The sequence below is a fragment of the Alligator sinensis genome, unplaced genomic scaffold (genome assembly GCF_000455745.1).
Source record: "Alligator sinensis unplaced genomic scaffold, ASM45574v1 scaffold428_1, whole genome shotgun sequence".
In the NCBI taxonomy this organism is placed as follows: Eukaryota; Metazoa; Chordata; order Crocodylia; family Alligatoridae; genus Alligator; species Alligator sinensis.
In genome coordinates, this window is record NW_005841919.1 from 1,338,062 (window position 1) to 1,352,761 (window position 14,700).

General features: G+C 43.7%; 1 protein-coding gene across 3 annotated transcripts in view; it reads right to left on the bottom strand.

Annotated features, from left to right (window-relative positions):
- The window catches only part of RECK (reversion inducing cysteine rich protein with kazal motifs), a 110,775-nt gene that overhangs the window by 34,224 nt on the left and 61,851 nt on the right, over positions 1 to 14,700 (bottom strand). For all 3 annotated transcript variants that reach the window (XM_025198300.1, XM_025198297.1, XM_025198299.1), the window contains exons 12-14: positions 13,805 to 13,941; positions 7,542 to 7,682; positions 3,998 to 4,186 (exon numbers count right to left, since the gene is read on the bottom strand). In XM_025198300.1, the coding sequence (XP_025054085.1) occupies positions 3,998 to 4,186; positions 7,542 to 7,682; positions 13,805 to 13,941 (467 nt within the window). The remainder of the gene's footprint in view (positions 1 to 3,997; positions 4,187 to 7,541; positions 7,683 to 13,804; positions 13,942 to 14,700) is intronic.

Sequence of the window (14,700 nt, forward strand, 5' to 3'; positions counted from 1 at the left end):
GGGCAGCACCTACCCCTGCCCCCTCCCTCACTGTGGGGGTCATTGATCTGCACCCCTCAATGCCTCTTCCCTCCCCCCTCCCCTTCCACCACACCAGATTTACCAGCTGGAGGCAGCTGTATTGGGAATTAGATCAGTATCGGCCGATATGCCTCCTTAAATATCGGCAAGAAGTATCGGCCCCAAAAATCTCTCAGTGTACCCCTAATAAACTTTCCATGTACAGTATAGAATCTAATTAGTGTGGGGGGGGGGTTTCCTTAAATTAGTCTTAGTCTTAGATTCAAGTAAATATAGTAGTACCATCTACTGTAAATAATGGAAGCAGGCAAACCTGACCTAACTTGGACCGTTCCAAAGGATCATAGAAAACTAACACTGAAAGGGACATCACAAGGTCATCTACACCAGCCCCCTGCTCAAGGCACAATTGTCTGGGATGGTTTGGTCAGAGTCAAGAGTCCATCTAACTTGCTCTTGAAAACTTCCAAGGCTGTAGAGTCCACAACTTCTCTAAGTAACCTGTTCTTAATTTTGACCAGAAAGTTCTTCCTAATCCCAAACCTAAATTTCTTCTGCTGCAATCTGAGATCGTTGTTCTTAGTAGTCACATTCCTTAAAGCCACAGTGAGAAGTCTATCACCATCCTCATTATAATTCCCTTCAGGTATTTAAAGACTCTAATCAAATTCCCCTCAGACTTCTCTTCTTCAGACAAAATAATCCTAGTTCTTTCAGCCCTGCCTCAGATTCTGCCTCTAATAATTTTTGTTGTTCTCCACTGGACTTTCGAATCTGTCTACATCTTTCTTGAAGTGTAGAGATCAAAACTTGACACAGTACTCCTGATGAGGTCTCACCAGTGCTGAAGAGAAAGAGGAAGAATAATTTCCTTCGATTTGCAAGACACACTTCTGTTAGACAACCAAGTAAGCCCTCCCCCACCCCCACCCAGCAAGTATTGGTTCTTATCAATTTATGGTCCACTATAAATCTTCAGGTCCTTTGCTGCAGTACTGCAGCCTAGTCAAGCATTCCCCAGTCTGAATTTATGCATGCAATTATTCCGTCCCAAGTGCGGGACTTTGCACTTGTCCATGTTCAATTTCATCTGGTTGACTGCAAACCATTTCTCCAGTTTATTCAGGTGATTCTGGATTCTAGCCCTACCCTCCATGGTATTTGCAACTGCACTCATCTTGGTGGCATCTGTAAATTTACTAAGCATGTTCTCATTGTCCAAATCATTAATGAAGATGCAGAATAATACCAGACCCAGGACAGACCCCTGAGGAACACCACTTGATACCTCCACCCAACTAGACACTGAGCCATTGATGTCCACTCATTCAGTGTGATGATTCAACTAGTTATGCACCCACCTTACAGTACTTCCATCTAGTCTATATTCTTTCACTTGTTAATGTGAACATACGGATGTTGAAGTATCCATGCTTGCTGCCCCAACTACGCCTCTTAGGAGCTTAGGGCCCGGGCCCAACCACCCTCAGGGTTCCCTCTCAATTTCCAGTTCTTGTCTGCCTAGGCTTTCTCCTTGATCTGTCCCTAGCCTTGCCCTACTTCCCTCTAGGTCCCTAATTTGCCCCTACCTACTAAGTTATCTTGAACCTTGTTTGTTTAGTAGCCTACCTGAAAAACCACGTAATACCATAAAGAGGTTGCAATAGCTAGATGTACAACATAGTTTTTAGAAACAAGTCTTCAAAGTTTTCAGTGCCTACAAGAAAACATATCAATTACGTGTTTATTCACTGCTAATTCAGATAACATGACAAATGTTTTTATAAAACTAGGTTTCAAATATAAACCATGGTATGAACATTCCGTTTCTTGGGGGAAAGACTCATAAGATATCATTATGCTACAAAAACGACACTATACCGAATCATCTTGAATTGGCTCCCTATCAGTCAGGACACCTGATCTAATAGTGCATGGCACTTTATAATGACCATGCATAACAGAAGACTATTCATTATGAAGATGAATAGCTTAAGGGAGATTGCTATGTGTGCGCACAACTCTCAAGTCTGGTTTCTTCAAAAATGTATCAGTTTGTATAACTTATGGCTCTCTTCAAGTAAGGCTTTCCTGGGCCATAACCAGCTCTAGTGTTCTGTTTTTTCTTTTACTCCCCAGAGCATACTTCTACAATTTTTACTACTCAGAGAATCCAGGCCAGAGTACATGTTAAAATACAACCACACTAATATACACAGACCAAATGACTGAACACACACACAGTGGCTTCATCTTGCTCACTGCTCTGGCTCCAGGGTCCCGCTTGCCACCCTGCCCCCAGCCCCTGCACCACTCCCTCCCTTATTGTGGATGCCTCAATCTGGCCCCTCCAATACCCCTTCCCCTCCACAGACTTACCTGTAGGGTGTTGCTCTCCATGCTGCCCAGCTGCTCTCCTGGCCACATGCCAGGATACAGTATGACCAAATGACTGAAATAAGCTACTAACAGAAAGAGTATCTACATGGGTGTTTATACCTATTCAAAATCAGCTTAAATACTAACTTAAGTTCTTTGTAGATGAGACCCCTACACACACGCACACACTAGAGGTGCACTGCTATATCGGTGCCATATCAAATCAACACTGATAAAAGGAAAATTAACATTAGCGGCTATCGGCTTTTTTTTGGCCAAAGTAGCCAATAATGTACTGATAAGTATAATATGCCTTCTGGCCAGGACCCTTAGATGCCACATGCAAGTGCGAGCCACAGCACGCATGTAGCGAGGAGTGCAGCTGGGCAGCATGGAGAGCAACACCCTACAGGTAAGTCTGTGGAGGGGAAGAGGTATTGGGGAGGGGCCAGATTAAGGTGTCCACAATAAGGGAGGGAGTGGTGCAGGGGCTGGGGCAGGGTGGCAAGTGGGACCCTGGGGCCAGGGCGGTGAGCAAGATGAAGCCACAGGCAGCTCGTCCAGGGCATCAGTGTCCTGACCCTTAAAAATGGTGGTGGGTGCTTGAACGAAAGCTCTAAGAATGAAAGTGTGTGTATATACACACACACACACACACACACACACACACACACACACGAATGAACCTTAACTTTTGCCTTTCCTGATTTGTTTACTTGTTTGCAACCTTTCAATGACTTAGTTTTACAGTATTAAATGTGTAATCTCTCTCAAGCTGTATCCTTTTATTGGCCCTCATCCAGCAAATACTTCATACAGAGCATAATCTTTACTATCATGAGTAACCTCTTGTGAGTTCCATATAAAAATGCATGATAAAAAACAAATTAAACGTTAAGAATAAGCTCTTCTGGCCTTTAAGAAAGAAAACTTAAATTGTCATATTATGTAAAAGCATTGCAAATGCTCTACAAGTAGATTTTACCACTAATTTGATTTACCATCTATTTGATTCTATCAAACCAACAAAACATATAGAGGGACACTGCTGAATTAAATTCACCCATTTGTAAGCATCAATGAAATGATGAAATCCATAGAAATGCAGTGCATATAGATACAGCACTGAAATTAAAAATGCCATTTATTACATATTAGAGTACCCTAACTAAATGTGCAGAGAGCATTTTCTTTACAGAAATCCCATGAAAACACTTAATGAAGAATATACTGTTCAAACACAACGCTATTACAGAGATGGTACCAGGGGTATAATTTCATTGTGCACAGTGCAACCCAACCAATTCTGTAGGAAAAACTTAGATCTAAGTCAGGATTACCTGAGGCAGTCATTTATGCTCTTGTGCAGTGCGCTATACACGCACTCACTTGGATGTGTTCCAAGTGAACTGACTGAATGGAGACCCCTTGGCAGTATCATTCCTTTAAATCCATGCTACCCAAGAACTTGAAATGGCTAAAATATAAAACAGTGCAGTGCTGAGGGCACCATGTCTCCTTCCAGATGGCCTCTGTCACCATAAACCCTCCCAATATGTAACAATGGGTACACAGTCATTTATAGTCCAGTACTTACTTTTCCTTTCTCCTCCAACAATGCATGATTTTTGGAGATCAACACAATGCATTTCCATACAGTTTTCTAGAAGTCCACTATGTCCACACATACAAATTTTGTAGCAGCCAACATCTACCGCTGATGATGGAACCTGAATAAGTGTACCTTGACGTACAATAAAATCTGAAGCTTCTCCCAACTTGCAACCTATACACACAAAAGGGAATCTGACTCAATAAGAGGGAGTTTCATAAATGTTTAGGCATAATAAAGATGCATAAAGAATTGTTGATGTTGGGGGAAAAAATTACCTCTAAATTTATGCAAACAATATGTACCTCTAAATTTTTACAAAAATGAAAGGTAGATTTTGGAAGCAGTGGAGTATCATTTTACCATCACAAAGTGGTTCTCTGTCAGTAAAGACATGGGTCAAATCCATACTCTTACCTTTAGGTTAGAATTAGCCATTTTTATTTCCAAAATCAATCATACATAGCAGAAACGTCAAGAATTTGCCCATAAAAATTCTGATGTCCATGCATAAATACTATTTTTGTATGAAAACACCAAAAAGAAAATTGGTAACTCCATACCTCTCAAATCTGCTCTTCTAATTTCCCCATGATCCTCTGGCAGAATACGTAATCATGACATTTCAGTTGGGCAAGCACCTATATTTTATTCAAGACTGGCAGCAATGTTCAAGTCTTTCTTTTCCCTTGCCCGCACTTCGTTATTTGTATGCATATTGGGGACACTGAGGAATTCATTATGTGAATATTGTAAAAAAATAAAAAAAGAAACAGAAGGGGAAGAGGAAGAGAAGGAAAATCAGTACTTACACGGAGAAAAAGACAGGTGATAAAAAAAAAAAAACAGAGGAAGGATTAATAAGTAGGAGGAAGACAGAGTGTAAAGAACAGGAAATTAAAGTTTTGCGTTTCCCCCTCTAAATATATTTAAAGTGATTATGATTATTAATAAGTATTTAAAAAATAAAAGTCCAAGACAGGTGTTAAGTCACATTTCAAACTTTAGAGAATTCTCTGAAACACAATTTCTGTCTTCATTTGCTAGGAGTTTGCATGTTTCTGGATCAGATATTTTGAATCCACCTTTTACAAGAAAACCCAGGGCCACGCCATCTTAAATGTAGTGGTATGCAACTTTTTAGCCCGTAGAACAAACATTATTTCAAAACGAGCACAGGTTCACAAAATTTGAATTATTTCCATAGGCTCAGGGAGAACCAATTGAGAACCTACACCTGCTCTTTCCAGCAGAGATGCAGGAAAGAGCCAGAAAGCTACCATCTACTACCTCTCTTCTCCTTTACGATGGAACAGATGGTATTTGGGGGAGCTGCAGAATAGCTGCAGGAGTAAAGGAACAGATTATAAAGAAATAGCAGTGATTATATATGGTCTTAGGACTGACAAGATTTGATGGTCACTGGCACCTGCAACTTTAATTTAAAGAGTTTGGCTAGAAAATCATCCTTCTGTGTAATTAGGTATTTTATCACCTATGAGTGCAGCCTTATCTTTCAGATTAAAATCTCACTATCATTCATCCATTTCTTTGCTGATATTAAGGGTGCATGTCAAATCAATTCAGAATTTGGAAATGATGCAGAAGACAAATCTGTAGGATGAACTGGATATTTTATAGATAGCATGCGAGTCCTAAGCTCAAGGACCTGTACTGGTGACATGTGCACCTCTAATCAGATTTGATAATGTTGGTTTTCACACACAGAGCCCCATGCATTCTCGGACAAACTTTCTTGCAATACCATCTCTCACAGTCAATGAAAACAATAATGCTAGAATGCCCACAATATGATGGATGAGATAACTGGTTAAGCACTTGTTGAGAATATACTCCTTGGGCTGTCAAGGCTCCTTTCACTCCAGGCCTGAAAAAGCCTTTATTTGGGACTCCCAGGTTATTTTCCTGGGTCTATTTGTTTCACCATCCTTTTGAAAGGTAGTAAGGAGGTGGTACAGCTGAGTGTAGAGATAGTTATATTTGGTTACGTCCTGGTGTTTGATTAAGAGACACTTACAGGACGCTGTTTTTCCCAATCTAAATAATTGACAGAATTCAGAGAACCTGTAAAAGAATATTTTTATTTATTCTAAACCAAAGTAAAGCCAGGGTTCTGGTTTCCTAAACACACACAGAATAGCTAATAGCTGGGGGAGGGAGGGAAGGAAGGGAGGTGGGGAAGGGAGGGGATGTGGGTGCGGCAGCGCTTGGAGCAGGGGCTCTGTCCTGCTGCCACTTACCTAGCTGGGGTGGGGAGGGGCAGGATGCGGACACGGCTCACTCCAGGCAGTAGGGGGCAAGTGGCAGCAGGGCACAACCCCCACTCCCAGCACTGCTGCACCACTATCTCGCGCCCTCCCCACTGCCTGGCAAGTGGTAGGAGGGCAGGGCCCCTGCTCCCAGGGCCAATACGGGCATGGCAGCACTGGGAGCAGGGGCTATGCCCTGCTGCCGCCTAGAGCAAGCCACACCTGCATCACACCCCCCTGCATGCCAGCTGGGCAAGCAGCAGCAGGCAGAGCCCCTCTGCCTCCCCCCGCTGAGGCAGAGGCAGGCACAGGCCGGGGGGCCCCGGGGGGAGGCCCCCAGGCGTCCTGCCTGTACCCACCCCCTGCCCAGCCCAGCCTCCCGGCACTAAAAAACAAAAACAAAAACAAAAACAAAAAGTCCCCCACTCACTAGCTGCCGAAGCAGCGACTGGGGCCTCTGGGCACTCATGGCAGAGCCCCCCTGTGCAGCATGGGGCAGTTGGGGACAGCGGGGATTGCCCCCCGCTTGGCACCCATGTGGCAGCTATCGCATCGCGCGGGTGCAGCATGGCTTGGCAGGGTGCTGTGCACTGCCTGGGAGCCGTGGCGGCTCCAGCAGTCACCCAGAGCCCGGCAGCGCTCGGCCCCAGCTCCCAGGCAGAGCGCTGCACCCTGCCGAGCCATGCTGCATCCATGCCTTGGGGCAGTTGCAGCACAGGTGCCAAGCCCGGGGGTGCAATCCCCACTGCCTCCCACTACATGGGAGGGCTCTGTCATGAGCAACCAGAGGCCCCAATCACCACTCCTGCTTTTGGTGAGTGCAGGGCTTTTTCTTTTTTTTGTTGTTGTTGAAGTGCCAGGACTAGGTTGGGGCCAGGCAGGGGATGGGACCAGACAGGGCAGCCATGGGGGCTTCTCCTGTGGGTCCCCCAACCCAGAGAGAGGCAGGCACTATCCTTCGAATCAGCCGAATCTGAAATCGAATACTTCCCTATTTGCACAGGCCTACTAAATACACGCATCATAAAAGTGAAGAGAGAGATAAAGAAAAATGGGAGACTCTTGGGCACATTTCAGAAGACAATTTCATAATGTAATGAAAACATTACAGAAGACAACCCTCATCTTTAGGAAACCCATGCAACAGAGACAATCCTAAAATATTTTTTCTTCTGACATATTACCAGCACATTTGAAAAATTCTCTACAATTCAAGTTTAATAGCAGGATACATACAAATAGATATCCAAACCCCTTACCTGGAACACACAAATAGGGAAGACAGGGTTCTCCAGAATGACATCCTTTTCTATTTACTTCACAAAGTTGATTGGCAGCACAAGGATTTGGGTTACATGGATGAGTCACATCTTCTACAATGTTACCCAAAGAACTTGGGCCTGAAAATGTAATTATAGATCAGGTATGGTGATTTAAATACTCTATTTTCTCATACACCATATACTCCAGAATATAATATACACCTTGTTTTTGAAAAGCAAAATGAAGGAAAAAAAAGCTCTTCCAGATTTATGATTGCATAAAGCAGGGACAAAGCCTAATCTTCAGCTGACGCACCCACCCTTTCCTGCTTAACTAAAGCTAAAACCCTAGCTGCTTCTAAAGATTGGTCTTCATGGGGTGGACGTATAATTCTGAGAAGAACTAAAGAGTCTCCAGGACTACAATAGGTGGAAAGAGAGCGAGCAGAAACAGCTAGCAAAATAGTACTATGCCACTGCTGTTGCCCTGAGGAGAAGGAATCAAAACAGGGTGCTTTTATCCGGAGAAGAAAATCAGCTTCCCTGATTAATACAAGCACTCCAAGTTTTGGGAGAAGGGTGTATTGTATGTTAGAAAATACAGTAATAACAAGGTCCATTAGTGGCATTACCCATCTTGACTAGGGGTGCACCAATAAAGACTTTTTTTGGCTGATACCAATGGCCAATAATCAGCCATACTGGCTAACGATGATCTGACAGCTGATTTACAGGAATGCAGCCTGGCAGCTTGAAGAGCAGCATCCAGCCAGTAAGTGTGTGGGGGGGGAGAAGGGGCATAGGGAGGGGCAGCAGACCGAAAGCCCCCACAGTGAGGATGGGAGGGGGGCAGGGACAGGAATTGCCCAGTCAGGGCAGTGAATGTGACCCTGCCAGGAGTGGGGTGGAGCCATAGGTGGCTCATCCCGAGGGCACGGGGAGAGGCTCTCGCACCCCGCCCTGGCTGGGCATCGCCTGCCCCGCCTGTGCCCCACTCCCTCCTTCCCTCACTATGGGGGCCTTGATCTACCCCGCACCCCCACCCCTTTCCTCTCACACACTTACCAGCCATATGTTGCTCTCCAAGCTGCCGGGCTGCATTCCTGGCTGCGCGCATGCATGTGGCATTTATCAATTACATTATCAGCTACACCGGCCAAAAAAAGCCAACTGCCAATAATGTTAATTTTCCTTTTAATCGGTGCTGATCCGATATACAGCTGATATATCAGTGCACCTCTAATCTTGACAATAAAATTTTATTTTGTTAAACATTCTCCCAAAATCTTCTGTTCTCCCTTGTTGATAATGCTTGAAATAAACAGTTAGCTGTTGAAATGGGTTAACATATAAAGACTTCATCATTCTTGAAGATATTGGTCCAAATTCTAGGTCACAAGATCAAATACACTATTACTACGCTATTTCTCAAAAGAGTCTTCTCTACACCACAAAACATACATGGAGACTGGCTGAGGAAAGAGATCTCAAACCCCAGTAATAAAAAGACAATGAAGTGCTTGGAAAGCGTACAGTGTCTTGAAACAATATGGTCTCAGGAGCAAACTGTTAAGATTCAACTTCCTTCATTCCAATACTATGGTAATGACTTCCTAGAGAACATTTGTTCCAAAAACACCTTAACCTCGATCCACACTTTGACTTGGCATACCAGAGGCAGACAGCAGGGGAGCCACAAGGGGCCCAATCCTTATTGCTGATGGTGGCTGCACGTGTGTCTCAGGTTGGATGGTGGGGGACAGACCAAGGTTGCACTGCCCCAGACCCTTTCCCCACTGTGTGCCCCAAAGCAGACATGCAGCCACCGCCACCATGGAGCCAGTGCCACGGCTCCAGACCCCAGTGTAGCTGTTTGCAGCCTGCCCACCACCTGCTGGGAGGCTGCAAAAAGCTGCACTGGGCTCCAGAGCCCCGGCTGGGCTCCATGGTGGTGACACCTGCACACATGCATAGGGGCATACCGCCAAGAAGGATCCAGGGCAGCGCAACTCTGGCCCTTCCTCCGCCATCTGCCCCAAGGGGCATGTGCAGCTGTCACCATAGTCACTAAGCCAAGCTGGGGCTCCAGAGCCCAGCCAGAACCCACTATGAGGCCACACAAGTGTAGCCGATTCCTGCAGACATTACAAATCTATTATGGCATGGAAGGGGTTGACATACAAGCTGTAGTGCAGTGATTCTCAACTACGATTCCACAGTACCCTTGGGTATTGTGAGATCCTTTGAAGGGTACAGTGGAGTACAAAGAGGCAAGTGCAGGCTCATCCCTGCCCAGCTACTCTTTCTCCCAACCTCCCTCCCACCACCTCCTAGCCTCTGTATGCAGAGGTATGTGCAGGCTCATTTGTGCCTGGCTGCTCCTACTCCCTCAACCCACGTGTACAAGGAGGTAAGCACTGTAATAAATAAATTAGTTTTTGAAATGGGGTGCCACTCAATTCACAAAAGTTATGGAAGGGATACCTGGAGTCTAAAGATTCAACAGGTGTAGCTGAAATTAGAGGGAATGAAAAAGGCTGCTTTTATATGCATCGAGAATTAATCTACTATTTTAACCACTACAATTTTAGAAGCTATAGGGCATCTTGTCTCCTAAAGTAAGGTACAGTTTTGCCAAACTTGACTCTTCAGTATAACCAGTAGGGCTCTGGATTACATTTATAGTACAAATAACATGTTAATTAATTGTGTCATAAATTTGGGCCCACATCTTGAATACTGGGTGCAGTTCTGGTTCCCACATCTCAAAAATGTTGCGGTAGAATTAGAAAAGGTACAGAGAAGGGCAACCAAAATGATCAGAGGCCTGGAATAGTTGCCATACCAGAAAAGACTAAAAAAGCTAAGACTCTTCAGTTTGGAAAGGACAAGGCTGAGGGGAGAATGTGTTAGAGATCTATAAAATCATGAAGGGTGGGGCCCAAGTGAACAGAAAAGTGTTGTTCATCACATCCCAGAATACTAGAACCAGGAAGAACCTACTGAAATTAGTAGGGAACAAGTTTAAAACTAACAACAGAAAGTCCTTTTTTTACACAACATAATACATTTGTTGAATTCATTGCTAGAGAAGGTGGTAGAGGCAGACAGCATATCCAGGTTTAAAAAGGGACTGGATAAATTCATTGATGATAGATAGATCTATTAATGACTTGAACAGAATGGTTAAAGGTGTTTCCTCTGTCATTTCTAACCCAATAAATAGTGGGTGCCAGGGAGCGTACTGAATAATAGATAGATCGTATTAGAAATATCTGTTTCAATGTTCTCTCTGTACAGCATCCACTTCTGCCACTGTCAGAGACAGGATACTCAGCTAAATGGTACTTCAGTAGGGTACTTCTTATTCAGGTAATCTACAGTGCCATAAAATGGCAAACCAGCCACAAGAGTGTTCCACATATAGGGCATGTCTATACATTGCCGTACAGCAATGTTAGTATGGTGCCATGCTTTAGTACTTCCAAAAAGTTAGAAGTTAGATTTCATCACTACATCACCATAGCGGAATGCTAAAACAGGGGAGTGCGCTGCTACAGCAATGAAGCTGCCAGTCATGTGTAGACCCATGTGATCACTACATCGCCACAGGGCAACATGTAGATACATCTATAGTTCAGAAGATCTTTGTAGCTGTGGTATTGAACCTGCATTATATATCCCAGACATGGGGCTGCCCCAATCAGCTGAATGTTGCCATCGGCTCGTGACAGGGCTACCCCCAAACAGATCCCCAGGAATCAGGCTAGAGATATTTCTGGGTCCCAAAGGGGAATACAGAACTGCCCTGTGCCTGACCCTGATGCTCAACTAAGCAATGGGATTGGAAACGGGGCAGCTCTGGGGTCTGGGACTTAGCCACCCCTTATCTAACCCCTGGGGATGTGGCTGGGACAGCCCTGGGTTGCAACAGTCACACAACTAGGATTTGAGGAATTTCATGACCCATCCTAAACAGTGTATGTCCTGCCATGCATGTCTGGCACGGACCATAAAATTCCTCAGATGTCAATTGTGCCATTATTTTAACATCCAATAAGGATCTTAGTCAACACTAAATAGGTGGCTTTAATTTTTTTTGTTACTATAACTATGTACATTAAAACACAAGATTACTTTATATATTAGACAAGAGTGATTTTGCAAGTTAAAAAGCTGTGCTCTATTTTACAGTTTTGTACAAAAATCAGACACTTATTTGTGATCTATTCTTCTAAGGAAAGTTCTATCCATCTTTTACTCTGCAAGGAAAAATTTAGGTTACATATGATGTTTTCTTATTTCATGGTATTTTTGGTAGGGGGCAAGCTATTCTGATGCATAAATCACCTTCTTCAAACAAAACAAAATTATTATTTTTAAAACATAAACATTAATATTTGATGGCCCAGAACTCAGCTGGGATAAATCAAAGTGGTTCCACTGATACAACAGTATAATACAAGGAGAAGCAGGAACCCAGTGGAGTCATGAAAATTCACACCACATGGGGATTTTGATTGAAAATATTAGATAAATATTTTCAGCAAAACAATTCCATCTGATAGCAATTTCTTCTTTAATGAAATGCCAGCTTTCAGTTCAAAGGGATTCTACTTTCTAACCTATTACAGAAGAACCCTGGTCATTTACATGCAAACAGTTAAATCTATAAATTTAGTTAAATCTATAAAGCAACCTATAAATCTTAGTTATTTACATGTCTCCCAAAAAACATGAGAATTTCCTCTGTTACTTGAAAAAGCTAGTGGCTGTCCCAAAACTAGCAATATGACCTACTTTTTCTGCCCCCAAAACACAAGAACATGTGAACTCACTTTCAAACACCAAATCTGCATGGCACTAAAGCTTGCTCTCACTCTAGAATCAAGGAATTAATTATTCATAGATGAATCTATGAGCTTGGTGGAATGGAAGCGGAAAGGGATCTTGGAATCCTAGTGGACTCCAAGATGAACACGAGTCGGCAGTGTGACGAAGCCATCAGAAAAGCTAATGGCACTTTATCGTGCATCAGCAGATGCATGACGAACAGATCCAAGGAGGTGATACTTCCCCTCAATCGGGCGCTGGTCAGACCGCAGTTGGAATACTGCGTGCAGTTTTGGGTGCCACACTTCAAGAGGGATGTGGATAACCTGGAGAGGGTCCAGAGAAGGGCCACTCGTATGGTTAAGGGCTTGCAGGCCAAGCCCTATGAGGAGAGACTGGGGCACCTGGACCTCTTCAGCCTCCGCAAGAGAAGGTTGAGAGGCAACCTTGTGGCTGCCTATAAGTTCATCACAGGGGCACAGAAGGGAATTGGTGAGGTTTTATTCACCAAGGCACCCCTGGGGGTTACAAGAAATAATGGCCACAAGCTAGCAGAGAGCAGATTTAGACTGGACATTAGGAAGAACTTCTTCACAGTTAGAGTGGCCAAGGTCTGGAATGGGCTCCCAAGGGAGGTGGTGCTCTCCCCTACCCTGGGGGTCTTCAAGAGGAGGTTAGATAAGCATCTAGCTGGGGTCATCTGAACCCAGCACTCTTTCTTGCCTATGCAGGGGGTCGGACTCGATGATCTATTGAGGTCCCTTCCGACCCTAGCATCTATGAATCATCTATGAATCTATGAGTTCACTTAATTCAGCAACCTGCTTTGTTTGCAGCAGGTTACCAAATTAAAAACTTGTCACCAACTGTTTGCCAAGGCTTTCACTTCGAAAGGTGCTGCTTCTCTGATCAGCTAAAGCTCATCAGTAGTTCTCCTCATGGCCTTTGAAATGAAAGCTACAGCACACAACTGGAGCATCTTAGGACATTTTTATATGCACGCCCAATGCAGCGCCAGGCACTTTTAATTAGCGTTCCATGCTAATTAAAAGCACCCGCGTACCACACACAGTGGCGCAGCATACCTCCGCATTGGGAAATGGTGGTCGTGCACTTTGAACTAAAGCACATCAAACGTGTTTAACTTCAAAGTGCACTGCCGCCATTTTCTCAGCGCAGAGGCACGTTGTGCCGCTGATACACGTGATGCGCGAGGCTGCCAGAGCACGCATATTTGCATGCTCCAGCAGACTTGATTAATCGAGCCTGCGCTGACACGCTGGATTTCCAGTGAATTGGAGCAGGCTCCCCGCATGTGTGTAAGTGCCCCAAGAGGTTAAACTCACAAAACTTCATTTTCATGGGAAGGTAAACCTAAACTTGCAAAGTGCCTGGGTTCTGTAATACTCAGATATTTCAGTACTTACTCAGGTATGTGTCTAAAGGGATACAGCTCTCCAAGTCATCCATTGGAGATAAGAGTTCACAAATGCTTTCAGCTGTGTGGCCTTCAGGAAATTTACTTTGATCTCCACATTTCTTGAGAATTTCTACACAATCTGATCTTCAGAAACAATAAATAATTACATATCACATGCATACTACTTGAGGCAAACATGAGAAAATTATTTATTTTAAAAGAAACACATTTCCCCTCAATTCTTTATACAGGTAACCACACAAGCATACAGGCAACCATGGTTACAGTACAAATCTAGGTTTTACAGGAACTTAGTGATGAAACATCAATTCTGAACATGGTTGTTTCACAAATGTACCATTAAAAAAACCCAAAAAATAAAACTAAGAATGTGGGACTCTGAGTTGTCATATCAGACAAAAGAGGTTTTCCCCTTCACTGTTAGTGAGGCCCACCCTCAATTCCATTCCTGTAGTCTAGAGGAGTCGCATAGAAAGATGAAAATAGGAGGACTCAAGACAACAGCATTTTGATTGGGAGTGGTACTGAATGACACCACCACATTCTTTGTACAGCAGGTATAAACTGTACTCTCTCAAAAAAAAATGAGCAAGACTAAAGAGCAATTAATACATGTAATATGAGAAAAACCAGGAAAAAGGAGTGAGAAATCTAAATGTAAAGGAATTTGATTGTGGAGGAGAGAATGGATGGGGACAGACAATGCTGAGGAGAGGAAAACAAGCAGCGGGAAAGAGAATCAAGGGGAAAAGAAGAGGGGAAAAAAAAAAAGAGTACCATATATTTCAGAGAAAAAAGATGAGCATCTAAAAATCACATGAACAAATGGAAAGAGAAAAAGAGAGAAGGTTAATTACTTTTTCTATATCTGACTGCAATTCC